The following is a 25762-nucleotide window of genomic DNA, read 5'->3' as shown; positions in this document are numbered from 1 at the left end:
TTCGGTTATCAACGACATTCATGTAACTGTAAAACATCTGCTCCTGATGAACATATTTGTCAAACGTATCATCAATCTTTCCCAACCTCTAAAGCATTAAGAATGCACACACATAAAACTGACCATGACATGTCGGGTGGTGGCAGAGGTAAACGTAGACAAAGGGCTAAAACGGCTACGCTATCTGTCCCTCCTCCTCCCCCACCTAACGCCCCTCCCGCCACCAATATCGCCTCACGTCCATGTTCAAGCCACTCCCTACAGGGAGATGTTAGAGACTATGACTTTGACGGACGGAATAGCACGGACCCACTGAATTTCATGATTAGTGAACAAAGTCAGGTTATTGATACAATTGAGGATGAAATTCGTGAGAAAAAAGCCGTAAAATGGGGGTTGTGTCTCCATATTAGAATGGCCAAACCTAGTCGGGAAGATGAGAGCACAAGTTACCATGAGGCTTATTTCAGAAGTGTCATGACTATAGCTACAGAGGGTAGTGACTTAAATGAACAGTATCTTGAAGCCGTACACAAGATGCTTCAGACGCTGGATGATTATGAGGGGGTTCATTCTGGTTTGAATATCTCCGCCGTTGTACTTTTGAAACTCACTGTGGTAAAGTTTGAACCTTTCAAAGGTGGTAGTTATATTCCACTACCACAAACTCTTGTCAAGAAATCCAAAAGTATTATCAACATAAAAAATGGCGATAATCTTTGTTTTGCTTACAGCATTTTAGCAAAACTGTTTCCGGCTTCTCATAACAAAGAACGCGAGGGAAATTATCGTCCTTATTTAAACCGTTTGAATTTAGAAGGATTCACCTTTCCCATGACTTTAAAACAAATTCCTCGATTTGAAGAAGCCAATGAGTTGAGTATCAACGTGTATGGGTTTGAAGATAATACTTTGTATCCCATGTACATCAGTAATAGGCTGGATGCAGATGAAAACAGGAAGATTGATTTGTTGTTGCTTGCACAAGAAAGTGAGTCGGATGATTTTGAAGGCATCCTAGGGTTAGAAGAACATGAACGCATGGACGTAGACGTTAAACCAAATACACATTACTGTCTCATTACCAGTTTAAGTGGGTTAGTCAGAAACAAGCAACGTAATAACCGCACTCAGTTCATCTGTCGCAAATGTCTTTGGTGTTATACATCACAACAATGTCTGGATAAGCATAACGACTACTGTTATGACAAAGCACAAAGAGTCGTTATGCCTAGTCCAGAGGATGCGGTGTATCAGTTTGGATTACGTTCTCAAAGCAAAACAGAACGAGCCAAGTTTGTTATCGTGACTGATTTTGAGTCCTTGCTCATTCCAGAAAGCAACCCGGATAGTTCACGAGTGAATAAACATGTACCTTGTGCTTATGCTTACAAAGTGGTGTGCACGGAGGAACGGTATTCGAAACCTGTACAAACCTATGTAGGAGAACAGGCAGCTGAGCATTTTATTGAAAGTATTTTAAGGGAATATGACAGCATCCAGACATTGTTGGATTCTATCAAACCCATGCAGCTCACTGTCCAAGATAAGATAACCATCGCCAATGCTACTCACTGTGGTTTGTGTAGTGAACTGTTAGGTACTGATCGAGTGTTAGACCACGATCACCTGACAGGACGTTTTCGACAAGTTTTGCATAATCGATGTAACCTGAATTTTCAGTTACGCAAGAAAGTGGTTGTCATGCTTCATAACTCTGAACGTTATGATTCTTACTTGATACTGGAAGTAGCACAACACTTTGGTGACAGAGACATTACAGTCATCCCTCACAACTCAGAACAGTTTCTATCGTTTACAGTAGATAACAATTTGGTCTTTTTGGATAGATACAAATTTCTGCAAAGTTCCTTAGATGCACTGACACAAAACCAACTGAACAAAGGCGTGGATTCATTTGTCTATTTGAAAGAACACTTCCCCCATCATGGAAACATGTTAACAAGGAAACTTCCCTTTCCTTATGAATACATGGATGGCTGGGGAAAACTGAATGAGACTTGTTTACCTTCTCAAGCATCCTTCTTCAGTTCTTTGTCTGATGAAAATATTAGTCAGGAAGACTATACATTTGTTCATGAATTATGGAAGGAGTTTGACTGTGAAACCATGAGCGATTTTGTCCGGCTGTATGTGAGTGTTGATGTGCTGCTATTAACCGACATCATAGAGACCTTCAGAACTGGGTGTTTGACAGACTATGGTCTTGACATTTGTCATTATTACTCCATGCCAGGTTTTTGTCTGGATGCTGCTATGAAAATCACAGATGCCAAACTTGATCTGTTCACTGATGTCGACACTTACAATTTCATTGAAAATTCCATTCGTGGCGGGGTGTCTATGATTAGCAAGAAATATGCAGTTGCTAACAATTATCACCTATCGGGTTTTGATCCACTGAAAGACACCTCCTTTCTTCTCTACTTTGATGTTAACTCTCTGTATGCAACAGTCATGCTACAACCGCTCCCCATTGGAAACTATCGCTTCATCAGTTCTGAAGAGTATGACAGCATTGACTGGGCAACTGTCGATACAGAAGGAGATACAGGTTACATCCTTGAAGTCGATTTGTTGTATCCCAAACACTTACACAAAGCTCATTCTGCTTTTCCCATGGCTCCTACACATGATGACATTCTCTATGATGAGTTTTCACCTGCTCACCAGAAACTGTTAACTCATTTCAACCTACTCAAAAAATCGTTGCGTAAAGGTTCAAAGAAATCATCCGGTAAAAAACTCTTCACAACTCTAAAAGATCGTTCCCACTACGTGGTTCACTTCAAAACGTTACAGCTGTACCTGAGACATGGATTGATATGTACAAAAATACACAGAGTGTTAAAATTTAGACAAGGAGCATGGTTGAAACCTTACATTGATCTTAATTTGAGTAACCGCAAAAATGCAATGGATGACTGTGATAAAGATCGTTATAAACTCATGAACAACTGTGTGTTTGGACGGTTCTGCATGAATAAACGAAAGCATAAAACAGTTCAGTTGGTAACACAGAGATCTAAACTTCGAAAATGTGCAGCTAAAAGTAACTTCAAACAGGTCAAAATTTTTTCAGAAGACGTGACTGCAGTAGAGTTGGAGAAATTATCTGTACATTTAGATCAACCCATTGCTGTTGGCTTCACCATCTTGGATTTAGCCAAATATGTAATTTACACTTTCTATTATGATGTCATGCAAAGGCAGTATGGGCCAGAAAGACTTGACCTTTTGATGACCGACACGGACAGTTTGTTTATGCATGTACATGCGCCTTCACATGATCCCCTTTTGGATCCTTATGTGTTCATGAAATACAATCAACATTTGTTTGACACTTCCAACTATGCACCTGATGATCCAAAAGGGTTATACTCGAATGAAAATCGCAAGGTAACTGGTAAAATGAAGGATGAAGCAGGCGGGAGCATCATATTAGAGTTTGTAGGACTAAAAAGCAAAATGTACTCTTTTCTGATGCAAAAATCTAAAAACGTCATCGAAAAAAAGACAGCTAAAGGCATTAAGAAATCTGTCATCAAGAAATTTCTCAGACATGATATGTATAAACAATCATTATTTGAACAGAAGAGGTTCAGTTGTTCCTTTCACTTGATTCGATCATACAATAACACTTTGTACACTGAGAGACAAAACAAAGTGGCATTGACACCAGTTGACGACAAGAGGTATCTGTTAGATGATGCTGTTCACAGCGTTCCATATGGATATTCACCAATCTAAAAAATTGTATACATTCACTATGTATGTGAAGACATCTTTCCACAAGAAAACAGTGCTCAACAGGTATGTGCTTCCTTTACGCATTTGACATGTGTGGAGACCTTTACTCATTCACCATATATTGCTTCCTTTACTCATTCATTATATATAATTTATCTAATTATATATATATATATATATATATATATATATATATATATATATATATATATATATATATATATATATATATTTCTCCTTTTAGCTAGCTATTTATCAAATCATTAATTTATTTTCAGCTTCAAAATGAATGTTCAGAGATATGTGTACAGGCTGATCGGGACCAATGGTGAAATGCTGCGCGAAGGACAAACCTTAAGAAGAACACGAATGGCTGCTTATCAAGCAGCACAGAGGGTTCTGCAGCGGCTCATGGAACAGGGTGTGATCGCTGCTAACACTGTATATCCTGTGGAAGTGCGTGAAATTAACATCACAAGGCGATCTCTTGAGTGTGCTCGTGACTTGAGACACCATCGTCAAATGTTCGAGTCTATTCTTGAAACGCTCTACCTGAATGAACTCCAGACCAAAATCAACAAATTGTGTGAAGACAATTGCTATGGATGTGAAATTGATCATCCATCTCAAATCCATCACCAGTGTGTGATGATGAATAGTGATGAAAAGGTGGAACGCTATTTTGAAGAAGCTCTGAGTGGAATATCTCATCAAAACATGTTGGAAAGTGCACGTCATCAACGTACACAACTCAGACTAGACTTCCATGATAGATACACTGTCTGTTATGAAAACATTAACAGTTTGAACGCTGGTTTGCTTTCCAACACAGGAAAAAAGAAACTGCTGATGCTGACCAAACTCAACATGCGTTTACCATAAACAACAAGACCAACTAGTCATTTAGTAATCCATTTTTTTATTTCCTTGTACATAATATGTATAGAAGAATGGATGTACATTAAAATGGTTCTATTGTTTTCCTTACGTTTGCCACACCAGGCACACCATGAGAAGCTTTGCGTTTTAGATATAAAGTATTTACAGTCTTCTTCTTTTTGTCTTTCTTTTGCCTGCTTTTCATGAGATGTTTAGGAACGTGTAAATGTCTCAAAAGTTTATAAAACTCTCTATATCCAACGGGTCGGTGACTCTCAGCACCTGCTTTCATGATAAGAAAGCGGAGCAAGTCCACTATATTTGAACCATGTAATACCTCACCATTAGGTAACACAAGTCTTAGATCTTCTGTTAGTCCTATTTGACCATTCAGAATATTTTCTTTCACAAATATCCACAAGCTCATTAACTTCCCAATGGTCTTTGTAGACGAAACCCCTCGAATGATCTGCTCGGGGACACGAAGCATAAAGTCCATGTTATGTTCCATGACAGATGCAACCGCTTCATCACTAGAACCCTTATTATGATTCATCATCTTCAGATCTTGTCTCGTCAGAGGATTCTGATTCAGTATCTGATTCGCTGTCTGAGGAAGAATCTGTTCTTCTTGATTGTTCATCAACCTCTGGTAGGTCTCTCTTGTCAGAAGAACCATAGGCTTGCTCATTGTGAATCGATGAGAGGTATACTCGAAAGGATTTTATGCAAATGGGTAGAACCGAATGATGTGTCAGAATCAGCTCACGTTTCTCACGACTACTAACTGTCTTGCTGGCTAAAGATCGAATGCACTTCTTGTAGCTTGAGAGACGTATTTTATCACTGTGTGGTAAGGGTATGATTCCTCTCAAAATGTTAAATATAAGAGTAATCACTGACATAAGCTGTTCACGTGAGGCATGTATTAACAAAGCCTTTCTTTGCCTGACACTAGCTTGTTCCAACATCATAAGAAAAGCTGAATGTTTTTGGAGCAGACCACTCATGTTGATGCTGTAGGGTAGCTGTTCCACTTTCAAATGAAGACACACATCTTTGGTTAGTGTTATTTATCTAGAAACCCAAAATCGCATCTTCTTTGTTGTCATCTGCTTTGCACTGACTACAATCATGAGGAGGATCTCTTTGCCAACTTTCCAACAAATCTTCACCCTTAACAGACACAGTGGTACTGTGTTTTGAGTCTTCGTAATCTTGTAAAGACATAGCCTTTCGAAAAATATTATTAGCAACCACTCGCTCGTTTTCACTACAGAAACATTCGTAGTCTACCCTTCCATCTATCCATATGTCTTCATCTAATATGTTGGGACACAGTCTGTTATTATTTAATGACTTCAGTCCATGAGTCATAGTGATGTTCTGTTTGTAAAGCAGCGTAATCGTCTCCCCACACTGACACTGTAAACAACATTCGAGAAGCTGTTTCTTTCAATGTTGCATCATTCTTTCTGTGTTTTTCGATAATGTTGATCAGACAATTCCTTTCTTTCACTGTATACATTCTGAGGGAGAGCTGACTGTACAATGGCTGAAGTGACGTGAATTGGTTGTTATATGGAAGGTTGTCAGTTTGAAAAACTACAGTGATTAATATTTATTCAAAGTTGCTCACGTCTAACCTTTCTTGGTATCCATGGGTTCAGACACCATGTGTATATAGTTACAGTGTGGAGACAGTCTGAAGTGTTCAGTCATGGGATCATCATCGGGTATCCATTGATGTACACGAAGCCTACATTTGAAGCAGTAGACTTTATCAGATTGTCCTGTGTAAATAAATCCTGCTTCAGCCATGGCTTTTGGCGACTGTTTCATTTGAACAGGCCAGTTGTTGAACGACTTCAGTCTGTCACTAAACTTATAGCCATACTCCTCAGTGTAACGCTCTGTTTCAACACAGTCTGTGAGCACATCATTGAACCGTCCACACACATCCATGGTTCTGTTCAACTTCATCGGTGAGTGTGAAATGATGAAAACACTTATAGAGAGACGAATATATCATTTCAGTCCTACTTCTAGGACTGTTGTAAGTAGACTGTACATACTTCATCATCAGGAAATATGTTTGTACGTAAACGTCCATAGCGTTCATCAGCATGGGGTGAAGCATCCAAAACAAGATACCCATATTGTTTTCTCCCAACTGCATCTTGGAAGGATTCCATAAAATATTTAATTTGACCTGGAAATATTTGCGACGCCAAAATTCTGTATTCGTGTGCTGAACGCGGGTTAGACAACAGAACAAAGTAATGGGTGTTTAGAGACATGGTTCTGTTACATTCGCCTTTAGGAAAGGCTGACTGTTGAATGTTAATGACAGTAATTCCCAGATGATGAGATAGCGTGGTATAAAGATGTAAAAACAGAGGGTTCTTACAAATGTCTTGCATGAAGTCATCTACTACCAGTACACACTGTTTATCGGATTCCAAAGAATATGATTTTAACTCCTCTTCTGTAGGTAGTGCATCTTTAAATCGAATGTTGGAAATCGTCCTCTCAAGTTCGCTGTAGACATCCTGCCACACGGCATAGCAATACACAATCAGGCTGGGTGGTGGATTGAACATGCAGCTAGCTTGTTTTAAGAGCTGTGCAACCCAAAAGGTTTTCCCACTTGAAGATCCTCCCACAACCGATATTGTAGTAGGAGTTTGAAATGGTAACACACATTCTCCCATGATGTATTCAGATCGCTCTTTAGCACAGAACTGCAATACTAGGCTTGATACCGTGGTATTTATACACAACACAAACCTCATCTCATCTACACTAATTTTATTGATATTTTTTTCATACATAGATATAACATCAATTACAATCTAAACAAGAAGCAGAGCAGTATTTGAAATAATTACAAACATATTCAGATACAAAGGCGTCATTCCACATGAAGTTGTGTACATCAAACTGATGAAGTATATGGTTTAGACTCTGGCTTGCTTTAAATTTACATAATACATAGTACAAACAATAGAACCCACATGCATTTGAATTCACAGATTGTATCCGGTGATTACTGCGTAAGTAAGAACCAGCATAAGTCTTTAAATAGCGATCAAATGTAACATCAACAGGATCTGCTAAACTATCGAAGAATTCTGCTGTATTGTTTTTAAAGTACATAGCAACCCAGTGGCGACCACTGTTCTGACTGGACTCAGTATTCACAATAAATCCTACACCTTGTCTTTGCATGAAAAGTGCGATTATAGGAAGTGTATCTTTGGCATACACCCCCAAGACGTGAGTCTGTAAGGTTGAATCACACTGAAGGGCGCACATCAACTGTGAAGCTTTCATCTCTGTGTTTACTTGATGAAGACGTTTCGCGCTTGATCGATTTCGATGATCGAGTTTCTTTCACTGAGAATGATGCAGCTCAGCGTTTTGGTTAGTGCAGCTTTGAACTCGATTTCCAACCGCACATTTCCAGTCTTCACCAGATTGAGGTACTCAGATTCTCCACACACCTCTTCCAGTTCAAAAACAAACAGTGCATTTCCTAACAAAAATTCTCCCCTGGATATGAAATTTCCTCGATTTTCTCTCCAAAACCCCATGCCATCAAACATGTTTACGTAGCTGTTCACATCATCAGCTCGAGTTGGACGTCCAGGTACACTGACACCATTCACATAGAGACTGACAGTTTTGAGCATGCCGGATTGAAAGTTGAAAGGATTCTTGTCATATGACCCATTCAAACTCATGCTTTCCACAAAGGCGATGATGTAACGATTAGCAATGGGGTTGGACACATTATCAATGGTATGCGTCAGTTGAGAAACAGGGATGCTGTTGACCTTGACCTCAGACTTGGTGAAAGGGTAGAGTGCATTGGAGTTATTTTGGAACAGGGTGTTGTGAGCTAGAATCAGCGCCGGGTTGACTTTGAGTTTGCATACTTGAAGATAAGCATCGAGTAGCTCAATGGTATACTCTTGGTTGGCTTTACCACTCATCAAACAGAAAGTAGGTGATGATCTGTACAATTTCAAAGTCAAATCTACTCCATTGATTAAATGTCTTTTCATGCTAAACACATCTTCATACAAAGGTCCAGACATGGTCAGTTCATTGCTCTTCTTGATGTAGGTACCACGTGCAATCAAACCGTAATTGGTTCCAGTGACACAATCAGTTGTTTCAATGGCATCATTATCTTCACCCTCATCTTTGTAAAACAGCTGCGATGTCATTTGAGAGCTTTTCGCATCAGCTCCATAGTTTAGCAAGGTCTTCATCATGCTCTTGTAAGCATAATGATTGTTGGTCGAAGACACCAACTGGTTCTGCATATACACTGAAATTTGAGAAAACAGTGCCTGCAAAAGCAAATTGACAGGTGCCACGTGTTCGTCTGCATCCAATACCGATCCATCCGCATGGGTGACTTTGAGTTTTACGTGCAGTTTTGTTCGCTTCAAATCAATGTAATCACTACCCGAATTGGATATGTGAAATTCCAGTGGAGAAGAGTCATTAATTTGACTGAGTGGGCGTACATCTACAAAATAGTGTTGCTGGATACTGGTCTGATATGGAGGTAAGGTAAATAGGTTGAGCGAATCCGGTACCAACTCTTCAAAAGTTTTGCTATTCAATAAAGACATGATGCTCAACTGAAGATGTCGTTTTCTTTCACAGGAGTACACTTGAGCACTTTAGCTGTCTTGGAGGCGATGTTACTTGTCTGACGTATCTTCTTGGTTGTGGCAATCTGTTCACCTGCAGCTCTTTTTAAAGACCTATGACGCTTTTCTTTAGCATCCGCTCTCTCCACAACACTTTGTTGTTCTGAAGTCATCTGCAGTTCGATTTTAGGTTCTTCCGGTTGAGAAACAGATCGGTGAGATGGAATAACTTTAGGGGGAGCTTTTCCATTCACAACACGAGAAGTACTTGTCATGTGTTTCTTGAAGTAATTCTGCCATTTGCTATAATCTGGGATATACAGAGGGAGGGAATCCATGTTCAGTCAGCAAAGGGATAACGTCTCAAGTGAAGTGTTGCATAAGTCTGCTCTTTCAAGAATGACAGTGGTGTTCCACTGCTCGCTTTTATACAGAGTTCAATGTCAGGTGACTCTTTGACCATCACATGGATATTGTATTCATTAGCAAAGGAAAAGTTGGGTCCATTCCTCAGATCAATGCGTCTTAACAGTGGTAACTGGGTATTACCCACCAGTGAACTATCGCACAGGTTACACAGTATATCTACATAAGGATCGTTCACATGAGTGAGGTCTATCTTTCCAAAGTTTAACTCGGATAAAGACACGACCCAAAATCCATCAAACAGCAGTCTTTGATTGAGCTTAATGCGAAAATGATAAGGGCTGTTATCCTTGAAATAAGAATTTTTTGTGTCAGAACTCTTGAGAAACACATATTTCTCCATCATAGGTTTTTCAGTTGACTTTCTTCCACATATGAATCAAAAGAACTAGGCCAACCTAACCAACGAACCAAAACATACGTTTTTCCTCTCGTGCGTTTCTTCTTTAAGATCTTTTCCACTTGCCACTCAATATCGTCTCCTTTGTTAACCTTTTGCAGTTCGGCAGTGTAAAAACTCCCTTTAATAAGTTCACCGTGAAAATCTTTAATTCTGTACAGAGGTATGTCTTGTTTCTTGAAACGTTCTGTTACTTTGAAAAGTTCTTCCGTCCACTTCAGATCAAGTTCTTTGCTGAACGGTTTCCTCAGGTATGGGATGCGAACAAGATCACCAACTTTATATCTGTATTTCTTTATCACTTGACCTTTTTTTTCCTTTGACTTCAACAAGGGTTTGACATACAAGTGTTGCCAAACTTTCAATTCATTGCTTTTATTGACTTGAGCAGGTGATAGAAGGGGTAAAGACGAATGTGGGGTGTTATTGTAGTTGTACACCAAATCAGGTAGAACACTGAGATAATGCTTGGTGTTCTTACGTGTCATGTAACGTGTGATCAACGACTTCAGTGTTCTGTTGAAGCGTTCCACATAATTACTTTTAATGTTTTCGTTGCGTGCAATAGTAATGGTAATATTTTGTTTTTCCAAAAAAGATTTGAACACTCCCTTAAACTCACTACCACCATCTACGCGTACTTTTCTTGGTTTTCTTTCTTGAAGTATTTTTTTAAAGGCTTTCAACACGGACTCTGGCCTTTTATTTTCCAAAGGAAGGACAAAAGTAAACCTACTCAGTATGTCAATCACGACAAGCAAATACCGGATACCCTCATTTTCTTTGCTGTAGCGTGAAAGATCAGCAAGGTCCACATCCCACATTTCGTCCATGGAATTCACTCTGACTTTCATCCTTTTAAATCTATGCTTGACTGGTTTGTGTAAACTGTAAGGATCTTGGTTGTTGACAAACCATTTCACCTTCCTGAGCTTAACATCAGGTTGATGTGTTGTCTTCAATACCCGTCGGAGTTTGGACGGACCATAGTAGGCTCCTGGATTGTGAGGGTCATAATAATACTTTTCTAATGCTTTTTCGTGCCTCTCTAACAATACCCTGTTCATCTTTTGTGAACTCACACACGTACTGAATGAAACCGGTTGTAACAGGCAATATATAACATGAAGGTATGAATAGGAAGGAACATATGCATTTATTAATAGAATTCATTCATGTATACATTCACAATTATTGAAAGCGATTTTCTAACAACAGCATCTTAACCACACGTTGCTTCAGATCATGAAGCCACTCTGATGTTTTAAAATGAGTGTCCCGAAAGTCTTTGCAGCGGTATGAAACTATGTTCACGTAATTCAGAGATGTGTCATCACTAAATACTTCCAACCATTTATCAATCACGTGTTCATCATTTATTTCACTCATGGCCGTCATGAAAAGACCATCAACGTGATCCTGTTCTAGCATGTGCTTACACGTGTGCACCAGTTCTCCCTCAGGTTCAAACATACATCCAAAACACAAATCACAGGATAACCGTCTAAGAATCTTAGCCAGTTCCAAAGTGTAACACAAAGTGAGAAGATTTTCCGCATGCTTTATGTGATTTCCACTATCAACTTCGTCGACACACAAGAACAGTTTTCTTGTCTTCTTGATGATGATTCTTTTCGTTGACCTAGAATCATCTTGAAACTTTCTCTTAGCATCCTTGACACATTCACTGCGATCTTGAAACCATTCGTTAGATTGCATGACAACTGTTTCGTGCAAGGTGTGTGATGATTGTAGAACTTGCTTCCAGGAATAGAAAGCTGCTTTACCATTCAGTTGACTGTAAACAAGAATTTAACACTTTTCACTCTCAACAACTTTGTCCATAAGCTCTTGTCTGACCTCCATCAAAGCTTTCCCCAACCAGTTTTGTCCCTTCCAGTTAGGTGGATTTAATAGCTTGGGATCGTGAAGAGAGAGTCCAACACCCCACCGCCTATCATATGGACTGGCTTCAGCTAATATTTTTGTGGAGGTGTTCATTAATGCATGTCGAAGAGTGGAAGACTGAGTAAACTTAGTCAGTGTAACTTTCTTCACAACATGGTAACTCACAACATCCCATTTGTGTTGAATAAAGTTTTTCACACATCTTCCTAATCTCTTCTGCATAACAGCAGAAGAGGCTCTTAAAATGTGTTGAGCTGTAACCACATCGCCAAACGTCATTGCCTTCATGTACATATAATACTGCTCAGCACAGTTGAAGATTTTACCATCAACTTCAATCCTAACAGGATAGTGCTGGCTAAATGGTGAAGATTTTGTATAAAAGAATACGAACCGATCTGTAACTCTTGTTCCCATGATGTCTGTTCAGCAAAGGCACACCTTGTCTGTTGCTTGTACTCAGTTGGAATAACATTGCTGTAAGCAGTGATAGATGCGAGCATGCGCACATCTATTGGCGAATTCAAACTATGTCATTGGACAACACACAATAATCACTATCGCTCATTGGTAGATTTATAGACGTAGTGGAACGTGTGTTTTTTTAAAAAAAAGAATGTGAAAGGGATGACTAATCATGACATGGCACTATTCAAAGGTTTAAGTTTCATCATCCAGTCATGCTACCCCTGGTTTGTTGATTCTATATATAGAGTACACCGTGCACTGGGTATCAACCGGTCATGCCACCCTGTCGTGACTGTTCTGTATAAACAACTTATTTGAATAGACAGCATTCCAATCGTTTTGTAACAAAAAACCATCAACTATAGCGTGAAACATCCATTGATAATTTCTCCTTAAACATCATTAACTTCTTTTCATCATGGTGATATTATGTATCGCTAGGCTTAATGAAATTGATATGATTAGATAATGACTGTCACGTGTAGCTATTTTGGGATGAAATGTGGGACAAATGAGGGATGAGGGATGAGGGATGAGGGATAAATGAGGGATGAGGGATTTATGGTCACTGGTTTCATTGTCTTTGCTAATTGGAGCACGAAATGAGGGATGAGGGATGAGGGATGTGGGTCATGGGCTATTGTTTTAGCTAATTACCGCATTGTTTTACCATTGTTTTGACATAGTTTCTATTGTCTGTGCTGTAGAATGAAATTTATATCTACTAACGTAAATTACGCGGTTTTGTGTTGTTGGGTCGTTTTGTTTTGTTTTCTTTTCAATTTTTGGTACAGTTTTTGCAGAAGTAAAGTTTCATAACCAGCTTAATATCATGTCTTTGGCAATTGAAAGTGATTACGCCGTATATATTATAAACACACACCCCCCAAAAAAAACAAAACAAAACAAAACAAAACAAAAACAAAAACAAAAACAAAAAAAACAAACAAAAACAGAAAAAAACACAAAAACGATTATATCGTTAAAAGTTATTAACGAACACACACCTAGAGTCATTGAACGCCTTTGTCCATAATAATATATACGTCATATAACATGTATGTAATATAAATTTCATAACCAGGATAATTTCTTATGAATATGTCTGTTAATAAGAAATACTAATAACTTTCCTACAGTGAAACATTGTACCAATCTGTTGTTCTAATATCTCCTTTCAAGTATTTTTCTGGGAAAACATATTATCAAATCCATAAAAAATCCTATGATGTGGAAACTGAATCTGTATCATTTGATTGTATATTGGTGAAAGCATTAAATCCATATACATATAACCTCAGAACTTCATACTACAGGGGGAGGATGCAGGTTAATTTATGCTGTTGCTTAGAGGATGATGTTTAAAGGGGAAAAATAGACAAAAATTAGTTAATCAAAATGGCAAAATGATACTGATACATAAATATCGAAAGATAATTTGACAATGTCAGTAAGTAATAGCAACGAAGAAGACAAAGCTAAGATGACTACAACACTGTATTATTCACAGAAATTAGGATGTTGACAACAGATAAAGTCGTTCAAATTTAAAATTGTAGTTTCTCTGTATTCTTTCTGCAAAGCTGAACCTGAAAATATCATTCATATTTTATTTAAACCTACACATGTAAAATCATTGAGGAACAACCAAGTATAATTGAGTGAGTGAGTTTAGTTTTAAGCTGCACTCAGCAGTATTCCAACCATATGGCGCCGGTCTGTAAATAATCGAGCTTGGACCAGACAATCCAGAGATCAACAGCGTGAACATCGCAAATGGAATACGATGATATGTGTGGACAAAGTCAGCGAGCCTGACCATCCGATTCCGTTAGTCGCCTCTTGCGACAGACATGTGATGCTGAAAATTAAATCTATCCCGGATCTTTACGGGTGCACAACGTTATAAAATGGATAGAAAAATATTCCGGTACTAAACAAAATGCATAATAGAGTTATAGAGTATCCCTGCTTATACATAGCAGAGGACTAAGTTTGTACTATACAAACAAACAATTCATTTGATGTCAAATATTTCATACAGTATCGAAAAAGAACAAAATTTCAATGGTATGGTTTACGAAAGCGTCATTTGCCTAAAATAGTTGATGAAATAACATCATCCAAAGTGTTAGAAAACTATGCCTCAAGGCCGATAACTGCGTCTAAGCTCTGGCTGTACAGGGTGGGGGAAGCAGGGTACAGCTGCCCCCTATAATGTTTTTACAGGTAACGTTCTATGCATAAACGTATTGATATAACACTCTTTTAATGTTGATAGGGCTCCCTTGATTGAGAAATGATAACGTCGGCCTTGTTGTAGCTATTCAAAGTGGACTGTCAGATAACTCTTAATCACTTTTGATACATTCAGAAGCTTACAATTAACTGTTCTCTTCACTTTCGTTCATACCATAAGTTACATCATGTCAAACTTGGAGTCATCTACAAGCCAAAGCTGTTCGGGCAACAATCACCTACCATACAAAAAGACATGTCTCTGTGCACAATAAATCAGTTCATCTGCATTGACATAGATCTCCCTGCTGGCATGCTGACCTTTTGCATCTACTCGGCGTCAGTTCAACCAATCCACGGGGAGCAGGATCTCTCGACATCAGAAAAGGGATAAGCTGTCCACCACAAATGCTCTAACCAGGACCAACTGGTGAAGGAATCTTCATGATTAGTTGTATCCACACATGCACATTGTGGTTAACTCGTTCAATAAGACGTTTTGGACTGTTAGATGTTGGTGGGAGTTTTTGTCAATACTTCATCTACAAGCATTGCTAGAGTATTTGGTACATACATAGCATTAGAAACCTGTCCACAAGATGTAATGACGTGTTTCGTGAACATTTAGACCCATTTGTTGTGTGGAGCTTCTCATCCCTGGGCTTTATAGACTTTTAGGGAATCAATGTAGAAGAGGAGATTTTCAGTTTCAGGTTCATTCGATGTAAAGGTGACCAAAAGTTTGTCTTGGAAGAGTTCCGCTGACTACATATGATATTAATCCTCTTGCTCTCTTCAACATGCACGAAACCGTGAATTATATCCTTTGAGACAACAACTCCACTTGCAATGTTCATAAGATACAGACATGACACGTCATTCATTTGGAAGACTGAATGGATTTTCCCATCGATCCTGATTAGCACATTGACATTTCTAGTGTTCCTTTTTCAGTGGCTCATTCAGATGGAACATCAAGAAAAAACATAAATTGCGGTTTGTGAGAGGAACTTCAAACGGGAGTGTTTGGTCCTTCATTGCCTACTAGCAGAGGAGAGAATGCTGGCTCATCATATAGTTAATTCCATGGCAAAACTGCAAATGTGCAGAAAGGGAACTGCTTCAAAATTTGAAGACTTGGCTGATGCCTTGAGATAAATTCGGAATCGAACTGACTGCATTAGAGCTGATGCTGTTTGGGACAGGTATGCCAGACATGAGTCGGTTGAAGTAGGGGAGCGAATCAAAGGTGATCGTCAACGGCGCAAGAAGTCAAGATTTTTGGTAAAAACACACCACTACCAAGACATTGGGACAAATCAGCGGTCCTCTCAACAAGTCTAGTGTTGTCGCACATACGAACGAGCGATGGAGTTCTGTTGGTCCGGCCATGCTACCTGCTGGTAGGCCCGAGGCTCGCCAAGGTACATTTGTAGTTCTTAGGACGTCCTGACCTGTCTTAACAGTAACTGTAAAAAGAGATTGAACGGGTTAGAACGTGTAATGATTATATAAATTACAATGCTCGTTTGGTCATAAACAGCTGTCGGTATGTCTATCTCATCTGTGCCCAATCCCCAGACAGTTGGTATTACGTATAAACACTGAAGAAATGCGCCTTCACCCCATGTGAACAAAGTTTTCAAGCAGTTCAAACCCGTCTTTAGTCAGTTTATATCCGTTCTTTATTAGACCTACCACTTTCTTAACATGCACTACCCAGCTCTAAGTCTTTCTTAACTCAACCAGCTCGTGTTCAGATACCTCTTCCCATTGGCACTGCAATCACACTCTGATTCTAGCGTGTGCAGTGGTAGTAGCAGACATGTCCTGGTTTGATTTCTGTAAGTACCCAGCCCATTCTATGTCCGTTATCACTTTCAAGATGGAAACATCGACATCACCATGCCTCCACAGAAAAATGAGGGTGGACCAAGAAAGACATCTTTTTTAATGACGGGGTGATGCATTCAAGAATTTCATCAAATCTGAGTGGGATGATTCTCAAGAAATTGAAGGACTCGTGATCATCAAGGCGGAGATCCTGTGTCAGTTGATGAAATGTTCCACAGCTGTTCCCCTTTCAGGTTAAAGCCAGTTTCTCACCCAACAAGTTCTTGTTCGTTTCCTCCTTTCTTGCTCTACCAATTGTTCTGCTTCCAATAAAAATTGCAGCAAATAAGCATTCAGCATGTTGACAGCTGCAAATTTGTCCATGTTTCACAGACAGAATTTGTTATCCCAACTGTCTGTGTCATATCGTAATGCACACAGTGTTGGCATAGTAAGACCTGTGTGAGACCTACATAAACGCAGAACGGGTAGAACTTGGTGAGAATCTATTGCGCTCTTTCAGAATCGAGTAGAAATGTTCTACAAACTTCTTAAGAACAATTCTTTTGGATTTGAGAATATTTGCACGGAATATCAAAGTAACTAAGAACATAATGCGGTCGATTTTCGTCTGTCTGCGAACGGAGTTGGAAACTGTATACAAACGTGTTGCCACTTATGTCCAACTATATTGTGTCTGAACGCATCCCCATTAAGTTTGAAGTGTGGCGATTCCGTTCGTCACTGTCCCAACTTGATCGTATCTTCATTACACCCGACAGCGTCTTATTAACACACTTCGGAAACAGGTCAAAACATTTCAGTGAAACATCAGAGAATGTCAGAGATTGCTGCAGATCGTATACGCATACAACGCTGCCATCAAACCCCAACGTCCATATTAGCTTAGTGTAGATGAGTGAGTGAGTGAGTGAGTGAGTGAAGCGTTTTGATAATTAGTGTAGTGAAGTCCTACATTATTATGTCCTCATTTTGTGCAGTTGATCCAGTCTACCGAATATGCCCTTCCCCGAAACAAGACACAAGAAAGGTCATTAAAACATCGGAATTTCACAAGAACATCTCTAAATTTTAAGGGAATAAGTCGGAATATTTATACCTGTATTGTATTAGCCGTTGATTATGTTTTAATCATATTGTCTTACATAAATAAGTCTGTAATTAATGGAAGAAGTTTTCGTTTCGTTTTGTTTCAAATATTACAAGGTTTTTCTTGGCTCGCGCTAAATCAGAAAACATGTCTCTGTGCAAACACCTGTGATTGAGGTGTTTTCAATAGCTTTAACCCTTTTTTTCGGGTTCGGCGACTGGCATTAGGTTGCGTAAAGTGGCTGGGTTGTCCTTTGTCGTTTCCAGCTGCACACTTTAAGCAAGCGACTGAAGCCCACTTGGAGTCTGAGCACCGACTCACAATGATGTGAAATATTCGTCGTGGGGACAGAAAATCTTGAGATCCTGTAGAGGTAGGACGACTTGAAGTATTCTTCGGAAGGGCGACAGAGGACCAGAGAGGCAGGTGTTTCCAAATATAATTTGAAGAATATGCGTCTTCATGAATGTTTGTTTAATATACAGTACGCACTCATTATCTCATAGTATACAGCCATTTAGGTATATATGGGAAATGTTGATTCTGGTGTCTGCATGTAAACGGAGTGGTAGTGTAGCCTAGTTGTTCAACTGATGGCACGCCACGTTCAGTGCCAGTGTTCGAATCCCCACTTAAATACTATGGCTCGCGCCCACTTCTGAGACCCGTCGTTGGAACATTGCCGAAGTGGCATACAACCACACTTACTCGCTGTTGTTAAACCAACCTACATACGCGAGAAATGTGATTCCTGATGCTTATGCATGACTCATTTCTTTCAGACGCAGGAACCTTGGCACATTCTGGATTTGGTGTTGTGTCCCTCTAAACCCTTCCACCTGGACTTTCCGAGGGACCGATGGGATGAGCTTTTGTCTCATGGTGGCTCCATAGTACGTCCGCTCTCCGCGTAGCCCCTCGCCGACTGTACATGGAGTAGGTTCGGTGCTAGGGCCTGATTGTACCGTCAGGGTGGTTGTTACAGCAACCCTAGGTAGTTTAGGGGTGGCACACTCTGTAGCCTTAGTCTTTTCAGCATCCCCAGTAGGCCCAATGCTGACTGCACCTGACTGTTAGATTTCGGTGGTAGTGTAGATAGGGCCCCCTTCGTGCATGCCCTGTACGATGCTCCATTCCGTCCTTCAGTAGGTAGTTCGAGACAAAGCAAGTCCCAGGTGGTCACTTTGAGAGTCAGTGTACTGACCGACTGCTGGTAAAGTATTTCAATATTTCAATTTAATATTTAGATTAAATTTTTTTCACGTCCCGACATATTTGTTTTGCATTTAACTCTATGGGGATCGTCGAATAACCGAATGGTTAAAGCGATCGCTCATGACACTCCAAACAACCCTAATTCGATTTCCCATATGGGAGTGATGTGTGAAGCATATATTTGTTGTTGCTCACTGTGATATAGCTGGTATATTGCTAAAAGCGGTGTAAAAAGTACACTCACGCCGTCATAATCTGTGTGGGATGTGTTCTTTGCTCTTTTCAGCAGAACCCTCGCTTACGCAAGAAAACGCACTGTTTGATGGTGGTGTAGTCGGTATACGTGCCCCATGGCAGTAGTGTTTGATGGTGGTATAGTCGGTATACATGCCCCATGGCAGTAGTGTTTGATGGTGGTATAGTCGGTATACATGCCCCATGGCAGTAGTGTTTGATGGTGGTATAGTCGGTATACATGCCCCATGGCAGTAGTGTTTGATGGTGGTATAGTCGGTATACATGCCCCATGGCAGCACTGTTTGATGGTGGTATAGTCGGTATACATGCACCATGGCAGTACTGTTTGATGGTGGTATAGTCGGTATACATGCCCCATGGCAGTACTGTTTGATGGTGGTATAGTCAGTATACATGCCCCATGGCAGTACTGTTTGATGGTGGTATAGTCGGTATACATGCCCCATGGCAGTACTGTTTGATGGTGGTATAGTCGGTATACATGCGCCATGGCAGAAGTGTTTGATGGTGGTATAGTCGGTATACATGCCCCATGGCAGTACTGTTTGATGGTGGTATAGTCAGTATACATGCCCCATGGCAGCACTGTTTGTTGGTGGTATAGTCGGTATACATGCCCCATGGCAAAAGTGTTTGTTGGTGGTATAGTCGGTATACATGCCCCATGGCAGCACTGTTTGTTGGTGGTATAGTCGGTATACATGCCCCATGGCAAAAGTGTTTGATGGTGGTATAGTCGGTATACATGCCCCACGGCAGTACTGTTTGATGGTGGTATAGTCGGTATACATGCCCCATGGCAGTACTGTTGGTGGTATAGTCGGTATACATGCCCCATGGCAAAAGTGTTTGATGGTGGTATAGTCGGTATACATGCCCCACGGCAGTACTGTTTGATGGTGGTATAGTCGGTATACATGCCCTATGGCAAGGAAACTAGTGGTGGTGGAATATGCAGTACATATGTATGAAGATGCACATGCACACTGTTTACAAGCACCATCTTGCTGACATGGAATATCCTCGCTGCACATGCACACTGTTTACAAGCGTCATCTTGCTGACATGGAATATCCTCGATGAACATGCACACTGTTTACAAGCACCATCTTGCAGACATGGAATATCTTTGCTGCACCTGGTTGTATTGTTTGCAGGTATAGGTTTACATGTAAGTCATCAGTAGTTGGGATGGTCTGTATTCATGACCTCATAAAATCTTTATTTCCTTTTCTATTGGCACATCTGCATACATGTCCTATGTCAAAGTAATTATGGTGTGCCTCCAGATAAAAATACTGACCATCCAGACAAACTGTTTATTCACTGATATATACACTCAATGTGTGAATGACAGAATATGGTAGGTTTATATAGATGTCATGATCTCTCCACACACAAAGCGATACCCATCCCCCCTCCTACACAGAGTGCTGCCACACCTCGTCGCCCCCCTGTACGTGCCAGGTTATGGAGAAGTGTTACCAGGATCCGTGCCCCAGATGCTCCGATGGGGTGTCCTAGGGCAATGGCTCCACCACTCACATTGACCTGAAACACATATTTGGGGACATTGACAAATAATACATTGTTGACACACAATCTTGTTGTTATGGTGACCACTTCCATATTATGGTGATTGAGAGGAATATCAAAAGACACCAGTAGTATAGGTAATGAGAGTTCTGGACCACTTTTCAAAAAACCCCTCTAAAAAGCCTCATTTACTAAATGAGGCTTTGATGGGACCATTAGCTCTTGCTATTATTGCCCCTACTACAAAACCACGCCATCACGTTTACCGTGACTTGGCAGGCGGTAACACTGTGCCGTACGGCACGATCAATAATTCTTCTCTTACAAAACCCCTACCCGGCCCATCCCTCAAGTAGTACAAGTTAGGTTCGTCGGCTTTCATATCCACTTTATCTATGTTGTAAGTTTTGACCGACCATATAGGATCGGTGGCTCGCTTACGGCTATCGCCCTCGTGTTCCCCCGGCTGGTATAGATACCTCACTAGGGCCCTATCCGGTATCTGTTTCTCCTTCCCACGCAATGGAGCGGCCGACTCTGCAACTATTGATTTTAGTTTGATAGCGTCTGCCGGTTTCTTACCGGTGAGACGGGTGACTTCATGGTTGATTGCCGACACCACCTCGGGTAACCTCGTGACCCATTCGGTCGATCGTTTTCCAGGGGTGGCCATCTCCCTAGCATACTGATGGCCGAACAAGCGCTCAGCCAAAGTCCTATTAAATCTCTCAACTATAGCTTGACTGCGATGGGCTCCGGCCGTGCCACGCCTGACCTTCGTATCGTGTTTGGCTAGCAGTTGTGACACGGCACCCATGAACTCCCGTCCGGGGTCAACTTGCAGCTCTGTTGGCCACGTCAGCGGACTGCGTTTGTATATACGTTCGAATCCTCTGGCTACCTGGGCCGAATCTTTCGTGGTCAAGGGTTCGGCTTCCTTGTAACGACTGGCTACATCCACTACGGTTAAGGCATACTTGTACCTCTTATCGTGGGGTAGGAACAGTAGGTCTGCCTGGTGAATGCTATTAGGTATGTTAATACCGAACCTCCTTCTAGGTACGTAGCGTGGTGCAGGCAAATAGATCTGCCACAAGGCTTGTTTTTCAAGCCACGCTTTGGCTTCCTCCGGGGGTACTCGCGCTAGTTTAGCTAGCTTATCTACTGCGCTAGCTCCTTTCCAGTATCCACGCGGGCTGTAGTAAATAGACTCAAATTTTTTCATGTCCATACGCGTATGTGTTTATACCATCAATAGCTATCCAACGTTTCGTGTCCATAGGCGATAGGGACGTCTTGTTTATAGTCAGTCCGTATATCTTGTGCCCATCACTTCTAAGTGTGTTCATTTTATGTCTAAAGGTACGGGTCTTGAACAGAGCTTCCTTGAATCTGGCGTGTTTGATGTGTTGTTTCACCACATACTTCTTAACCCCCTTAGCCTTCCGGATCTCGCTATTGTCGGCTTTCAGTATGGAGTACATCTTAGGCCTCAAACCTATGTACTCGGCTATGGGCGTGCCAGCACACTCGTCCTTCATCTTACCTAGGACCTTTTTATTTACCGTACTGTGCATGGCATGGGTCTTAGGGTAGTCGCTGGTGTCGTATAAATCGATGTGTTTTTTCATGTCCTCGTACACGTCCTCGGTTCGAATCTCCATCAGCAGGGAATCCGTGTCAGTGTACAGCACTTCGCACCTGTCGCCGTACTGTTTCTTGAGCTCGTTGTAGTAAAAGTCGTACATCAGGTGTTTGGATAAATCGAGGATGCTCATCCCCACGTAAACAGGTCGGTTGAATTTTATGTGGCTTTTCTTCATGTGTAGGGCAGCCAGGTCGTCTGTGAATATCTTGCTACGGTTGAATGCTGGACTGGCTATCAATTTCCTGAGCTTGTCTTCCTCACTAGATCTAACCAGCTTCACGGTCACGCGTTTCCTCAGGTTCTCCATAGTCTTACCAAACACCGAGTTATTCATGAGCTTGTAGAGATTTTTCTCAAAATCACTGGTGGCTTTTTTTCGTAGGTCTGTGTTCATTCTGATGTAGGGCTCCATCCATGGGCTCTGGTCGAACATGAGAACCCTGTGTATTTTGGTCAGCCTCATACCCAACGACAGGTACAGCTGTAGGTTGCGATAGTGAACGATGTACTTGGTCTTATTCATTAAGTTAGGCACGAGTTTTTCAACGTCTGTCACACGACCACCTGACAAGTTATGTTGGTACTCAGACATCCAGTCTGGGTTAACCCTCATACGTTCGGGTGCAAGGGGGTAGCTGTTGTGCGATGCGTGTAATTCCTTGGGATACTCTAAGTCAACTTCGAGGATATACCCTTTGTTCGAATCTAGTGCAACCTCCATAACATCAACGTGGGGTACCCATTCGAATCCCCCTGTAGGTAGATACTGGCTCATGGCCCAGCCGTACAGGTTATTTGCGTCGAGGTAGAGAATGTGATTGGTTGGTTTGTTAGGATCGTAACCTTTCACGTATTGATTATTTGCTTTAGCGTATCGTTTGGATGCCATGGAAATCCCACCTCGCAAGCCTTTCTCAATGAATAGGTGCATGTCGTAATCTGTGAGCAATTCCAAATTAACTCCGGTCTTTCTAAGCAAGGCGTCCCACGACAGACCTGGGCTGGTGTAATACCATGCGGGGTCGAGTTTATACTGCTTTAAACATGTCCGCCTGAATGTTTCAAACACGTCGGCTAACAGCAGTACATCTGTCCTCAAGTACAGGTCGTGATAATCACCCAGGTTCTTACAACCCAGTTTATTCCATACGTTAATCGCGTGCGAGTAATCGTCTCGTGAGACGGACGCCTCATTCAGCTTGCTATAAAAGCAGTCAATAGGGGGTAGTCTGGTCTCGGTGAACTTGACCCAACTATCCATGTACTCATAGGGGTACACACCCTTCCTCATAAGCAGGGGTCTAGTCTCGACGTCTGTGTATCGATCGGTGATAGGGAAGGTATTGTTAGCCTTGACCAGACTGTCGAGTGACGACAGGAGGAATTGAAACGAGTCAATGAACCTAAGTCCGTTTAAGCTGAAGGAGATGTATCTCTCCATGTTGTTGGGGATGCACGATATATTACCATCGATTTTCGCGATGGCCTGCATGATCAAATGTGAGTCGTACCCTCTCAAGTTGTGAAAGACAACGGGGATGTTTATTGTCTTAGGGTTGATTTTAAGCTTGAGGTTGCACGCGTTGTGAGCGGCGCCTCTATACTTACCAGTTATGTGACAGTGATCTCTCACCGAATCACCGTTAAGCGGTGAGTCACACACGTGACAGTTAGTGCTACTAGCGTGAGCTAGCCTGTCGGCTCGGGTCATACGCATGGGAGCGATTCTATACAATGCATTCCTAATAATTTTTTCTTCCTCCTGTAAACACTTTAGAAACCTTTCAGCCGCGTCAGGCCCTCTATACACTACCGGAGCTTTCGTTTCCCCGTCACAACGGACGACAATGTATCCAAACGAACAGGCTTTATGCTCTTGTGTCTTGTGGGTGAAGCTACCCCCACTAGGGGGTGTGGGGGAATCCCCACCCACAACTAAGGCTTCGAAGTCGGCGTATATAATATAAGGTACAGACATTTGGTTCTTGTGGTTACTGAATTTTAGGATATTTTCACCTTCCTTAGGCATGTCGACTCGTATGGCCGTCTGCCCCACACCTTGGCAATCATCCCGGTGGGATTCTAATAAATCAGCTCGACTGAAACCGTGTAGACATCGTACACAAAAATGTTTTTCCCCATTGTGTTTCGACTGGTCGTGCAACAACCGGCTGAGATGTTTTATCCACGTGTAGTGATACTTTTCACCTAGTTGGATCATGAATATATTGATAACTTGGCAATCCTTCACCGTGCTGACCCTGTGTACTATTATTGTATTACCTTCGTGCCCAAAGACATTTATAGCCAGATTATTCTGTTTTTCTACTTTAGTGATCTGGGATATGGGGGTGGGTTCATCTATACCATCCCAATTAAGCCCATCATCTTGGGGATAGCTAGAAAGCCTATCTGAATGAGTGGCAGCTGGAAATAAGGCTGACCTGATAGATATCCTCAGGCAATCGTTTCCTCTATTCTTAACGTTTACTATGGCATGTTTGTTCTTATAGTAGGGAGACAAGGCTAGGTATGACCCACCTCTGAACGGCACGTATTTAGCTATGTCTAGATAGACGTTATCGATTTTATCTACAGCCCACCCGGACCCCATGTGCGTGTAGCGTTCTAGGTATTCTCGTATCTGCTGAAAACTATTATCGATTGATGCGTCAATGGTCTCTGTATGTGTGACGACCTCTTGTTTGCCTCAGAAGTAAGGTTGAATATACTCAGTGACCCCTGTGGTGCCCTCCTTATCGAGCGACATTTTCACCGTGATCTGAAACTTGATACTTCCTAGATTATTTAGTTCCTGGTTGACCTTATCAGCTATCAGAGGCTTGATATCTATAATGTCTATGTTTATATCAACGTGCATGCGCCAACCTCTCAAATAGTTACCTACAGCGCGCTCAGTGCGCACGAACTGTAGGTCAATAGCTCTATTCTGTCGTAATAATTCTACAAGCTGTGGTTTTCTCATACGGGAATACCCGCCTAAACCCAAATCGTGTGCCTCGGCTTTCAGTTGTTTTACAGTGGGAGGTTTTGCTACGGGGGCATGTGATAACAATGCGGTTAACCCGGCTCTCCCCAGGTTTGAATAACCCGTGTGCCCAAGCTGTTTCGCTTGAGCTTTTAATTGTTTTACCGTAGGAGGGACTTCTAAACCTAGTAATCTCAACAATGCTGGCTTCCGCATTCGAGAATACCCGATCACACCTCTCTGCTTTGCGACCCTCTTGAGCTCGCGCACAGTAGTAGACATGGTGTTTACATCTAAGAGAACTAATGTCTAATTGGTTCACAGTAAGGGGAGGTAACTCTTAAGCGGCTATCTTGAGCAGTCGCCTACGTTCTTTTATGTAGCCTTTTTTATTCTCGTATATGAGTTGATG

General features: G+C 41.3%; 2 protein-coding genes across 2 annotated transcripts in view; both read right to left on the bottom strand.

The window, feature by feature from the left end:
- Nucleotides 1-7994: 7994 nt before the first annotated feature.
- Nucleotides 7995-8933, bottom strand: LOC137287788 (uncharacterized protein F54H12.2-like). Its single transcript, XM_067820177.1, has one exon. It carries the CDS (start codon nt 8931-8933, stop codon nt 7995-7997), a length of 939 nt encoding a protein of 312 aa, XP_067676278.1.
- Nucleotides 8934-20482: 11549 nt separating this feature from the next.
- LOC137286965 (acetyl-CoA acetyltransferase, cytosolic-like) overlaps nt 20483-25762 on the bottom strand; it is a 56064-nt gene continuing 50784 nt past the window's right edge. The window contains exon 9 of the mRNA XM_067819023.1: nt 20483-20728. Coding sequence (XP_067675124.1) covers nt 20558-20728 — 171 coding nt within the window. The 3' untranslated portion in view covers nt 20483-20557. The remainder of the gene's footprint in view (nt 20729-25762) is intronic.

This window comes from Haliotis asinina, chromosome 6, assembly GCF_037392515.1.
Source record: "Haliotis asinina isolate JCU_RB_2024 chromosome 6, JCU_Hal_asi_v2, whole genome shotgun sequence".
Taxonomy (NCBI): Eukaryota; Metazoa; Mollusca; class Gastropoda; order Lepetellida; family Haliotidae; genus Haliotis; species Haliotis asinina.
The sequence above is the reverse complement of the archived record's forward strand: the minus strand, read 5'-3'. Positions and strand labels throughout refer to the sequence as shown.

Excerpts from the sequence above, each read along its gene's own strand:
- LOC137287788 (XM_067820177.1), bottom strand. The coding sequence starts at position 8,933 with ATGATGAAGACCTTGCTAAACTATGGAGCTGATGCGAAAAGCTCTCAA.